The 12,750-nt window shown below is 53.3% G+C and overlaps 1 protein-coding gene across 1 annotated transcript; it reads left to right on the top strand.

Annotated features, from left to right (window-relative positions):
- Positions 1 to 4,706: 4,706 nt before the first annotated feature.
- On the top strand, positions 4,707 to 12,072 carry Mapk11 (mitogen-activated protein kinase 11). Its single transcript, XM_021216228.1, has 12 exons — positions 4,707 to 4,909; positions 7,421 to 7,550; positions 7,727 to 7,785; positions 7,875 to 7,986; positions 8,088 to 8,117; positions 8,205 to 8,252; positions 8,338 to 8,452; positions 8,795 to 8,866; positions 9,060 to 9,139; positions 10,104 to 10,182; positions 10,262 to 10,435; positions 10,746 to 12,072. The coding sequence occupies exons 1-12, from the start codon at positions 4,794 to 4,796 to the stop codon at positions 10,823 to 10,825; spliced, it is 1,095 nt and encodes a 364-aa protein (XP_021071887.1). The 5' UTR covers positions 4,707 to 4,793; the 3' UTR covers positions 10,826 to 12,072.
- Positions 12,073 to 12,750: the final 678 nt, after the last annotated feature.

Below are 12,750 nucleotides of genomic sequence, written 5' to 3'. Positions count from 1 at the left end.
CTGTTCTAGAGATCTGGCTGGCCAGGAAATCTGAACAAAGTGCCACTAAGTCTTGGATAAAAGAGCTGGGAACCTTGAGGCCTGGTTTCCAGAATGGACCCATAAAGACCATCTTCTCGATGGATAGAAGAAGCATATGGCTAGGCTTGAGGGTCACAGCAGGTTCCACGTGGGGTATGCATCCTTCCTCCTCGTGTTCCTTCAAGGGTAAACAAGTGCGTGCAGAGACTCAGGGATTGTCCTGCACTGGGAACCATCAAATGGTAAAAAAAAGCCGGGTGTGGTGGCGCAGGCCTTTAGTCCCAGCACTCAGGAGGCAGAGGCAGGTGGATTTCTGAGTTCAAGGCCAGCCTGGTCTACAAAGTGAGTTCCAGGATAGCCAGAGCTATTCAGAGAAACCCTGTCTCGAAAAACAAAAAACCAAAGAAACCAATAAAACAAAAACAAAGACCTCTATGTTGCAGTGCTTAGAGATGGGACAGACCAGCCTTGAGTTGAGGTAGGATCATCAACAAACCCAGGGATGGGCTTGCTCTCCTTCCTATATGTCATTTTCCTTCCACTGTACTAGAGACAAGAGGAAGATGGGAAGAGGCCGTGGTACCCTCTACTACTTGTCCCTAAGTCAGTTCTTTCCAGATTTATCTTTTACAAAGTGCATTCTGGCCACTGGAAGAATCTAGGATCTGAGTGGGCAAGCTAACCACTGGGGAACTGTCACAGTTGTTAAATGAAAAGGGGGCTTGAAGCTGGGTGTGGTGACACATGCCTTTAATCCCAGCACTTGAGAGGCAGAGGCAGGCAGATTTCTGAGTTCGAGGCCAGCCTGGTCTACAAAGTGAGTTCCAGGACAGCCAGGGCTATACAGAGAAACCCTGTCTTGAAAAACAAAACAAAAAAATAAAAAATAAAATAAAATAAGGAGGCTTGACTGTAGGAGGCAATAGAAGTTGTGGTTGATATTTAGGGTAATGGACGAAGGAAACACGGCCTTGAACAGGACGTTTATGCAGCATGCGTTTGAGTTTTTGCAGTGCATGCACATGTCCACTTACATGTGCAAACACACACACACACACCTGCCCTCTGTTGCAACCTTCTTGTACCTATTTCAGGGCTATCCTTTAAGGGACTGCTGGTACTCATGACCAACTTAAACTCAGGTGGCCACTCCCTGCACTGTTTGACCCCACACACTCCTCAGAAGGCATCTGGTGCCTGTGGATAGGCTCGCCAAGGGGAGGGGGTGGCCAGTTTGCTGAGGATGAGAGCTAAGCCTGGCCAGGCCTTGGCTGACAGTAGTCAGCTCTGAACACCTGGACCTAGGGAGCAGCAGTCAGGAAAACTGATCTAAGGCTCTCCTGGGTAGATAACTATTTCCCTAAGCCTTTATCCAGCCTGCTTCCTCACTTTCCAGTTGAGCCAAACTGGGCATCCTTGGGAATGTGGAGGAGACAAGACAGGTTGCCCTGGTAACTGCCTGGCCCTGCCCTGCTGCTGTACAGACAAAGGCCACTACCCTTCCCCCCCTGGCCACTGTGTAGGCAAGGTTCCCAACCCCCCACCATCCCCCAGGCTCAGTTCCCCCCTCCTCCTCGGCCTTTAGCTGAAGCTCCATTAGCTTTGCACAAAACCTCAACCCACCCTTGAGAAAGGTGGCCTCTGGGCTTTACCGCCCTGAGCAGTGGGGGCTGGGGCCACCCTCAGGTTCTCCTGTTAGGCTCCAGGATTGATAATGGCCTCCACAGGGGAAAATGGTGCCAAGGGTGGCCTGCCGCTTGGGAGAAGAGGGACTGACCGAGGCTTAGACCTATTTCCTTGGCTTCCTGTGTGTGCCTGATTATATGTCAGGACTCCCATAGATGCCTCTAGAGGTCTATTGCTTCACTGGCTTGTCCTAGTTTGGCTAATAATTTTTTTTCGTTGTTTTTGTTTGTTTCTTCGAGTCAGGGTTTCTTTGTGTAGCCCTGGCTGTCCTGAAACTCATTCCGTAGATCATGCTGCCTCTGTTTCCCCAGTGCTGGTATTAAAGGCATGCACCACCCCCCTCCCCCAGCTTGGTTGACTATTTTTTAGTTATATTTTGCATTACATTATATTTCTATTATTATTATGAAGATTTTGATGGGCTGATGGTTCAACCCAGGGCCTCACTATACTAGGCAGTTACATACTACTGAACTACATCCCAGCCTTACGTTTTATTTAAAACTCAGATTTCTCATTAAAGTGGGGTTCAGGGCATGGCAGTGGTGGCGCACGCCTTTAATCCCAGCACTTGGGAGGTAGAGGCAGGTGGATTTCTAAGTTTGAGGCCAGCCTGGTCTACAGAGTGAGTTCCAGGACAGCCAGGGCTATACAGAGAAACCCTGTCTTGAAAAAACAAACAAACAAACAAAAAACAAAAAAACAAAACCAAAGGAGAGAGAGAGGTTCAGGAGGATGGGGACTGGAAATAGCTCAGCAGCTAAGAGTACTGGCTGTCCTTCCAAAGGACCTGGGTTCAAGTCTCAGCAGCCACATGGCAGCTCACAACTGTCTGTAACTCATTTCAGGGGATCTGATACCCTCACACAGACATATACACAAGCAAAACAGCAGAGCACATATGATATAAATAAATAAATAAATAAATAAATAAATAAATAAATAAAGAGAAAATTTAGAAATTCAGGTTTGATTATATGTGTGATTCCCAAATAGTTAAGTGTTTTGCTCAATGTTATTTAAAAAAAAAAAGTTCATACAACTCCAGATCAGAGGTCTCTCTTTCCTGAGAGGAGGTGGTCCTGCCAGAAAACCCTGGTGCTCCAATCCCCATGGCTCTGGGTCAGAAGCCATTTCTCAACGGATACACAGCTCCTGTACCCATGCTCACTGCCCGCCTCCCCCAAACAGGGTCTCACTTGTTAGCTTCATAGATATACATAGAGATAGATCCTCCTGCCTCTGCTTTAGCTAGGATTAAAGACCTGCACTACCACATCTGGCTGGCCCGCCTGCCTTTCTTTCTTTCCTTCCTTTCTTCCTTCCGCCTTGAGGCAGGGTCTCACTCTGTAGCTCAGATGGCTTCAGATTTCCTCTATAGCCCAGGTAGGCCTTGAACTTGCTGTGATCTTCCAGATTTAGCTTCCTAAGCATTCGAATTTCAGATGGAAGTCACGATACTCAGCCCCTAATCACTTTATTGGGAGGAGGAATGGGGGAAAGGGATTGGCTTAGAGACAGAATCTCGGGGTTGGAGAGATGGCTCAGCGGTTAAGAGCACCGACTGCTCTTCTGAAGGTCCTGAGTTCAAATCCCAACAACCACATGGTGGCTCACAACCATCTGTAATGAAATCTGACGCCCTCTTCTGGAGTATCTGAAGACAGCTACAGTGAACTCACATATAATAAATAAATAAATCTTAAAAAAAAAAAAAAGACAGAATCTCTCTATTTAGCTCTGGCTGCCCTGGAGCTCAGGATGTAGACCAGGCTGGCCTCAGACTCAGAGATACTCGAGCATCTTCCTCCTGGTGCTGGGATTAAAGATGGGCACCACCACACTTGCCTCCATGTTTACTTTCAAGTGTGAATAAAAGTAGGCCTAGGGCAGCAGTTCTCAACTCTCCAATGCTGCAACCCTTTAATACAGTTCCTTATGTTGTGGTGACCTCCAGCCATAAAATTGCTTTGTTGCTGCTGTGATGAATTGTAAATATCTGTGGTCTTAGGTGACACCTGTGAAAAGAGGGGTCGTGACCCACAGGTTGAGAACCTTTGGACTAAAGTGGCATGGGTGAGGCTTTACTGGACGTGAGATCATCCACCCTGGACACCAGAAAAAGGGAACTTTCTAGGCTTGGTGACAAACTGAACCATGCCTGCCAGGGTTGGTAGACCTCCTGGGTCGCTTTGTGTAGTGGCCCGAGAAAGTCAAGGCTGGGGGCGTTTCCCGAGTGTCAGTAAGAGAGTGTTTCATAAGGAGGAAAAATACCCAGTACTTAAAAAAAAAAAAAAGGCCCATATGGGGACCATCCTGTAGCCCCAATCATGGTACTGCGCTGTCCCTGGTCCTGACTGCCCGCCGGGAGCTTACCTCTTCAGGAGCTTCTGGGTCGAGGTTAGGGCAAGATGGGGAATAGATGTCCTCTTGTCTCCTGAAGGCTCCGTCACTTCCTAAGACCTAGTAAGTCTACTAGGAAGCGAACCATTAACGCCAAACGGGGGCGTCCTCCTCGCCCAGGCCACAAGGCGCTTCCCTCAGTGGGGCCCTGAGTTGGCGCCGTGGCGCTGGTTTTTAACCTAGAGCCTTTACTTTTTTCCTGGCTAGTGTTTTTTGTTGTTGTTCTGAAAGTATTATCACCACGTGCTCAAGCTCATTTTTGACCATTTCCCTTCATTTCTGAGGAAGGGGACTGGCCTGGGACCCGGGGAACGGCAGAGGGGGTAGGTGATATGTAGAAGATGAAGGTGGGGGGATACAAGCAAGAAGTCTGCTCGTCACCCCCATGGGAGGGAAGCCGGCTTTTTCCTTTGTCACGGTCTCCGAGGGGCAGGAAGCTGCGCGTCTGTCTCCGGGAACCCTCAACCTCCACCCACCCCACTCCACCCCACCCCCGTTTCCCCGCCCCCCGGTCTCCAGGCTGGGGAAATCCGCCGGGCCTCGGCCCCGCCCCGCCGCCCCGCCCTGCTGCGCCGCCGCCCCCCAGCCCCCACCCCGCTTTGCTCAGCGGTGCTGGGCGTGGGGCGCGGACTGGGTGCTGCGCGCGGGGATCCGGGGCGCTCGCTCCAATTGCCTCTGCGGATATGTCGGGTCCGCGAGCGGGATTCTACCGGCAAGAGCTGAACAAAACAGTATGGGAGGTGCCACAGCGGCTGCAGGGCCTACGCCCGGTGGGCTCCGGCGCCTACGGCTCCGTCTGGTAGGGGCCGGCAAGGACCTGGTGGGAGCTGGGCGGGAAAGCGTGCGCGACCCTCCAGAGCGACGTGGGGTTCCCGGCGTGGGGAGGGGCCTCGCCCTGCCTCCGCCCCCGGTCTGCACGCTTCCGATGAATGAATGGGGGGGAGGGGACACGGAGGAAACTTTCCTACCAGATTCCACTCGCTGGCAGGTAGGGGGTGTCCTCTAATGCCCTTCCCCCCATCTCCGATCCCTTCCCTAGTTTCTCCCCAAAAGGCCGAATATTGCGGCGTCACAGCTGGCGGGAGAGCAAGTCTCTGGGGCCGCGAAATGGAACAGTCAGCCATCCGGGTTATTTCGGGCAAGATCTAAGTAGCTGCAGGATCTAATGTTCCCCCTCAGACCTAAGTATTTGAAAAGGCCCCCCCCCCCCAGCGCGGTGAGGAGACCTTTCTTCTTCGGAAGACACCCAAATTCTCCTGTGGATCATACCCGCGCCTCCAGATTCCTAGAAGCTCAGCGGCTTGAGCCTAAGCGGACACCTACTCTCTTGTCTACACCCTACCCCAGTTTACCCAACAAAGGATCTCAGAATATAGGTAGGGCTTGGAGACCAGACGTTACAGTCTCGATCGTGGGCAGCATCCAGGCACCTGGGATTGGAGAACGGCTGTAGATAGTCCTTGTTGACAGGCTGAGCAAGGGTGTGGACACTGGTATGCGTCCCACCCTGGGAATGGGGACTGAGCCTCACATTTTGGATCGGGTGCTGTCATCAGAAACCTTTGTACTGCTACTGAAATCCTATAGAGGTAAACAGTCCTGCCTTACAGGGCCCAGAGTGAGTTGGTCATGGCATCTCGCCCCACGTCTGTAGCCTGTAAACTCACCACCGAGGTGGGTAGGCTTGTTCTGCTGACACTTGCTCCTTATCTCCTCCTTGCTTCTCAGGCTGTACCCCAGCCCTCCACAGTGAGTAGAGAGAGGATACACTCCCTCCACCACCCATACATACCCAAGGAGTCGGACAGAGGAAGAGATGATGGGGCATGTTGTGTCTGGGATGCTCAGGGACTCAGCAAGTGGAGGGGGATAAGGTTACACGAAAAAAATAATACAATAAATTAGAGGGAAGGAGGGCCAGGGAGGACTCGGAGGGGGCAGGGAGGAGGGTGAAGCAGACACTTTGCAGGGGACTTGGTCATTGACTGAGATGGAGTCGTCTGGGGGCTGGACCATCTAGGAGTTAGCAGGAGAAAGCCAAATTTCCCAAGGGAGACCTAGGTGTGTCTCCACTGATCTGTGACCCTGGGTTTGGTCAGTCAACCTGCTGAGGCAGGCCATGGGATGCCAACTTCTTGTAACTCGATTGTACGGAGGCAATCAAGTAAGAGGATCCTGCTGTTCTAGTGGCCGTTCCCCCCACCCCTCCCTCCAGGAGTTATTTAGACATTCTGCTTATTATGGGAAAGCCACCTTTCCTCTACTACTCTCTAGTCCCGTGAGCATCCCAAACCACTATGTCCCTTCCCCATCTTCCCTCTTGCCTGGTGGGAATGGGTGGCATCCCGTCTCCATTCACCACTGCAAGGAAAGGGTGCATCCTAAGAGGAAGAGAATCCAGGGAGAGAAGGAGCAGGTATCACCAGGGGAGCAGGCTGTGGAAAGGTACTGTAGCCAGGGCTCCTTCAGTGGGTTCGCAGCTGCTCCCGTCTTGAGGGCAGTGGGACCAGAACCTAGTGAAAAGCCTTAGGATCACCGTTCAGTCCACATGGTCTAGGCCCCGCCCATATAGAAGGCGCGCTCTCCTTTGCTCTTTTGAGGCTCTCCAGTGAAGGATAGGCGGGTGAAGAGATGCAGAGGTGGCGGGTCCAGTTTCTGGGGGAGTGGAAGTGTGTCAGACATCTTCACACCGGGGCTAAACATTTCCTACTATTCATTCGCTGAGTTATAAATTGTGTGTGTGTGGATTTTTTGTTTGTTTGTTTGTTTTGGTTTCTCGTGAGATAATGTCTCACTAGGTTTTCCGGCTGGTTTTGAACTCTTATCTCGATTCTCTTGCCTCTCCCTCTCTCCGAGAACTGGGATTACAGGCATGAACACCACACTCGGCTTCAATTACAAATCAGGAAGCAATAAACACCTCCGGATAAATCTTGCTTCCGCAATTTGATGTGGGGGTGGGGCGTCTAGGGCTTTGTAGGTAAGCCTCCCACGTATCCGTGGGGGAGGGCTACTTGTTGTGGGAGCGCCTGTGGGAACAGTCGTGCTGTTTTCCATGCCGTGGCCTTGTGTGTGTGTGTGTCGCTCAGGTTTGGGCTAGAATCATCGGTTCTCTGCCAGAGAACGCTGTGTCCACTCAAAGGGGTCTCCTAAGGGAGGATCAGGAGGGTCGGCGTGGAGGCAGTGCGGGTCGAGCTGGCGGGGACAGGCCTCCTAGGTTTTAAAGCCAGCAACAGAGGCTCGCTCCCGCACCCCAGCGTCGGGTGGACTCAGGCCAGGCGCTCGCTCGCCTCATTCGCCCACCTTGCAGCTCGGCCTACGACGCGCGGCTGCGCCAGAAGGTGGCTGTGAAGAAGCTGTCTCGCCCTTTCCAATCGCTGATCCACGCGAGGAGGACATACCGTGAGCTACGCCTACTCAAACATCTGAAGCATGAGAACGTGAGAGGGGGGACCGGTGATGTTGGGACTGAACAAGGGACGCATCCTGGTGGGGGGGGCGGGACCTACGATATAGGGGCGGAGCCTCTGGAGGAACGGTCCCATGCGGGTGGGGTCCAGGCCAACCGGTCGTTGCCTACAGCTAAGCTGTGATCTTGCCTCGGTTCCCTGACCAGGTCATAGGACTTTTGGACGTCTTCACGCCGGCCACATCCATCGAGGATTTCAGCGAAGTGTGAGCGTCCTGGGAAGGCGCGGTGGTAATCTGGGGAGCTTAGTCGGAGAGGAGGTGGTGAGACTCTGTCCTAACTCCTGATCCTGCAGGTACCTCGTGACGACTCTGATGGGCGCCGACCTGAATAACATCGTCAAGTGTCAGGCACTGAGCGATGAGCATGTTCAATTCCTTGTCTACCAGCTGCTGCGTGGGCTGAAGGTGGGGCACGTGGGCTCTGGGGGTTCCCCTCCCCGGACCGCTCTGGGTTGAGGGCAGAGCGAGGTGGCGTCTGGGCTCACCCGGTCTGCCCTCCTCTGCAGTATATCCACTCGGCGGGCATCATCCACCGGGTAGGTGCAGCTGTGGGCAAGGGTGAGGGTCATCCACTCTGCCTAGGCTCGTGACCTCGCCTCACTCATGCCCGGTGCACCCTGCAGGACCTGAAGCCCAGCAATGTAGCGGTGAACGAGGACTGCGAGCTGAGGGTAAGGGCGATGAGGGGTGCATGGACAGTGGGGCCGCACAGAGAGGTAGGTAGGGGTCTTACACGAGATCCCCGTGGTCCTCTAGATCCTGGACTTTGGGCTGGCACGCCAAGCTGATGAGGAGATGACCGGATATGTGGCCACACGGTGGTACCGGGCACCAGAGATCATGCTGAACTGGATGCACTACAACCAGACAGGTTCTGTCAACCCTTAAGTGGTGGCTTTGTCCTGTAAGGATGGGTCTGCAGGGCTCACACTGTGGTCTAGGGAAGATGACAAAGCCGTGGGGGTAGGAAGAAAGGCTGGAGGGGAGGAGAGCATCTCTGGCACTCTGAGAGAGGGGCAAGGGCTTGGTGAGACCAGTCTTCTAACCTGATGGATGTCCTCATGCCTCTTCACAGGACAGGGTATAGAGTAAGGCTTCTATCGGTCTCTTTAGTCCTGGTTATGCCTGAGGGTCACTGGGCTGGCTCCTCCCAGGGCTCACAGGAAGGATTTGGGGTTGGCAGACTCATAGTCTCCTTACTCTCCCCCGACAGTGGACATCTGGTCTGTGGGCTGCATCATGGCTGAACTGCTGCAAGGAAAGGCCCTCTTTCCTGGAAACGACTGTATCCTTGGGGAGCAGGGTCCAGCTAGGGTCCCCTTCTCCAGGGTGGGAGTGGACTCTGGCCCCTTTTTGGAAGTCTTTCCTCTGCCCTATGCCATGTCACACGGGGCTCCCTGTCCTGAGCCGCAGCTCCACAGTGTACCAGGGGCTGGGACCGGAAACGCTGGCCACCAGGTGTTTCCTGAGCTAGGTAGACATCGACCAGCTGAAGCGAATCATGGAGGTGGTGGGCACACCCAGCCCTGAGGTTCTGGCAAAGATATCCTCGGAGCATGTGAGTTAGTGGCCATCCCTCTATCTGTCGGCTCACCTGACCGAGCACCAGTCATGTCGGGGAGGGGGTGGTAAGCAGAAAGTGGCATCACATGAGGATCGTGGGCAGGGAGGAATGGAGCTTGTGCTAGGAACATCCAGCCCTGTCAGAGAGAAGCAGGTGAACCAGGAGGCCATTCCAGGTAGCAGGGACAGTGAAGACAAAGCCGTCAGTGCTGACAGACTCCCCTGGTTATAGACAGTGAGGGAAGAGTTGAGCATTTGGCTTTTGTAGGCACCATCAAAAGCCAAATGAAGTCCCGGAGCCCCCCAGACTTTTTGGTTTTTCAAGACAGGGTTTCTCTGTATAGCCCTGGCTGTCCTGGAACTCACTTTGTAGCCCAGGCTGGCCTCCAACTCAGAAATCCGCCTGCCTCTGCCTCCCAAGTGCTGGGATTAAAGGCATGCGCCACCACGCCTGGCTCCCCCAGACTTTTTTGATTTGATTTTTTTTGTTGTTTTTGTTTTTTTCGAGACAGGGTTTCTCTGTGTAGCCCTGGCTGTCCTGGAACTCACTCTGTAGACCAGGCTGACCTCGAACTCAGAAATTCACTTGTCTCTGCCTCCCAAGTGCTGGGATTAAAGGCACCACCATGCACCCCCGGCCTTTTTTTTTTTTTTTTTTTTTTTAGACAGGGTTTCTTTGAGTAGCCTTGGTTGTCCTGGAATTCACTCTATAGATCAGGCTGGCCTCAAACTCAGAGATCTGCCTGCCTTTACCTCCTGAATGCTGGGAATAAAGGCATGTGGGACCACTGCTTGGTTAGGGAGCACCACCCCTCCCCTGACTTTGAGAGCAGGAGTCTGGCTTGCTGGGGTACCTACCAGGCCTGTTGGAATGAATGCATCTTTCGAAAGGCCTTCTGCCCAGTTTGGGCCAGGAAAATAGAAAGTTAGCCCTCCAAGGTCTTCTTGTGTGTCTCCAGGCCCGGACGTACATCCAGTCTCTGCCCCCCATGCCCCAGAAGGACCTCCGCAGTGTCTTTCATGGAGCCAACCCTCTGGGTAAGGACTGGTACTGGGTCTAGACTGGGCTTCAGATGCAGCCTTGGATTATGGTGCTAAGCCACACTCGCTCCTGCAGCTGTAGACCTCCTTGGAAGAATGCTGGTACTAGACAGTGACCAGAGGGTCAGTGCGGCCGAAGCCTTGGCCCATGCATACTTCAGCCAGTACCATGACCCCAACGATGAGCCAGAAGCGGAGCCCTATGATGAAAGTGTTGAGGCCAAGGAGCGCACGCTGGAGGAGTGGAAGGGTGAGCATGGGGGTGGGGGTGGGGCATGTGTGTATGTGTTGGGGGATGGTAAAGAGAACGGTGTCGGGGAACCTCAGGGCTGCCTTTTCTCAGAACAAGATTTTACCTGTTTCCTGCAAAAAACTCCCCAGAACTTCTTCCCCAGTGGTCTGGGATGGGACATGGGGGGAGAGGAAGGAGGATGGAAATATATCTGTGTTCCTGAGTGAGATGCGCCTAAGGGTAAGGGTGTGTGTGTAGCAGAGGATTGGAGGGCAGTGGGCAGACAGCATAATCTCACCCCTCACCCCTTTTTTCATTTTCTCCCCAGAGCTTACTTACCAGGAAGTCCTTAGCTTCAAGCCCTTGGAACCGTCACAGCTCCCTGGCACCCACGAAATTGAGCAGTGAGGAATTGCCTGAGGGGAGAGACCTGAGCTTGTCCCCTCTCCTCAGATTTCCAGCTTTCCTCAAGAGGGGCCTCTCGGGCAGCCCCGACACTTAACCTGGGACCGACCCCCTTGCCTTGAGAAACTCTAAACACACACACACACACACACACACACACACACACACACACACGCACACACGCACGAATGCACGGATGTGTACCTATGCCTCCCTTCCATTATGTGCTGGAGTCTTGGCAGTAGTGTTTCTGGACCTACCTTGGTCCACCCAGGTTCTCCTTGGGAGCTCTGTGTGTGGGATCTGAGTGTGTCCCTGTCCCCGTCCAGATCTCCTTTGGATTGGGAGGAAGGCAAATGGGTCATGGTCCCTGGAGACTCTGAGGAAGGGGGAGTCACAGTGGTTGGAGGTGCTCAACCTGGAAGTGAGTGGCTGAAAATGGAGGCAAACCCAGTGCCCCCCGCTAACTGAGTGGCGTTTCCTCTGGGGAAGGGAAGGCCGAGACCACCATCCGATTATCTATCCAATCAGAAAAGCCTGCTGACTATTTGTGGTGGCCTGTGGTATGTGGGCACATGGGCATGAGTGTGCACCCTGGGATACACACACATCAGAACAAATGCAGGCATGTGCTGGTGTGTATGAATCTGTGAGCACCCAAGAGCCAGCAGCCCTTTCTGGTCTGGTGCCTGCACTGGAGATAACTCTTGCCTCCTCTCCCGCCAAGTTCCTGTTTTCTAATGGGTCTTGAATCCCAGATGAGAACTAGACCAAAGGCTCTGAGAGGTGCCAAGATCCATTAGTTTAAGCAAATGTAAGGGTACAGGAGCAGTAGCAGGATCCTGGGTCACAAGGGCACAATGCCAGCTGAGGAGCCGATGAAGTTGGGGGTCTAATCTCAAGGATGCTAGGTGGCCAACACCCATGGATGTGAGCATGGACATTCTTGCCCCGGGACCTTGATTCTAAGCTGACAAATGTCTGTCCACATTCTACCTCCACCTACCCTTGTAGTTCTGCACCTGGTCTGGGGTGCTGTGGTTTGCGAGTCACCCCTTGTCTCCCCATCCCCCAGAGAGGAGCTGACCAAGTAACTTTTGAGGTAGGGCCCTGTTTGAAAGCGTGTTGGGGGTGTGACGCCTCCCTGAAGAGACGATCTCTTGCTATCAGGGACCAAGGGGGCTCTGGATGTCAAGTGCCTGCACCAAGAGTGCACAATAAAGGGGTGTCCCTCTTGCTCTTGTCTGTGCGGAAGGTTCCAGATCCCATTGTTTCTACTGATCCTGTTTCCTGGAGGGGTGGCCGTATCTCTGTGCGCTGTACACTTCCTGCTAGCACCACCGACTTTGCATTTATTGTGACCCTTGATCACTCGATGAGAGCAGCGGTCATTTCTAGTACTACCGCAGCTTCTTAGAGGGGGTCAAGAACCCAGGAGACCAGTGAAGGACAAGACCCACTGGTTAGAAGGGGCAAAAGGTGTAATAGCCACCACACTTTGGTCCTGCACATTAGGGACTACGTACATTAGGAGGGGTGGACAGACTTGGCTCCCTCTTACTGGTGAGGCTGGGAATTGTCCCTGGAGAAAAGATCTGTTCTCCCTCAGGGATTGGACAGGATATGGGAAATAGCTTTCCTTCCTGACTAAGGAGAAAGGCAACTTTAGCCCAGGATACAGTTCATGTGTCATGCCTATGTCCTGAATCTTGGACGGCCAGAGGTCTGAGTCTGGAAGCTGGTCCAGGGGTGGGGGGGTGGGGGACCTAGAAGGCAAGAGCCAAGTCCCATCTTTGGGGGATTAGGAGTGGGAACAAATCCAAAATACATGGCCCTAGTACCAAAATCTGGTCTAGATCAGGCCCCTACAGAAAAGGAGGGGAACTGGGGAACTTTTTGGGTAGTATGGGTAGGTGTCCGGAGGTCTC

Source organism: Mus pahari, chromosome 17 (assembly GCF_900095145.1).
Source record: "Mus pahari chromosome 17, PAHARI_EIJ_v1.1, whole genome shotgun sequence".
Classification (NCBI taxonomy): domain Eukaryota; kingdom Metazoa; phylum Chordata; class Mammalia; order Rodentia; family Muridae; genus Mus; species Mus pahari.
This window is presented reverse-complemented; position numbering and strand designations above follow the sequence as displayed.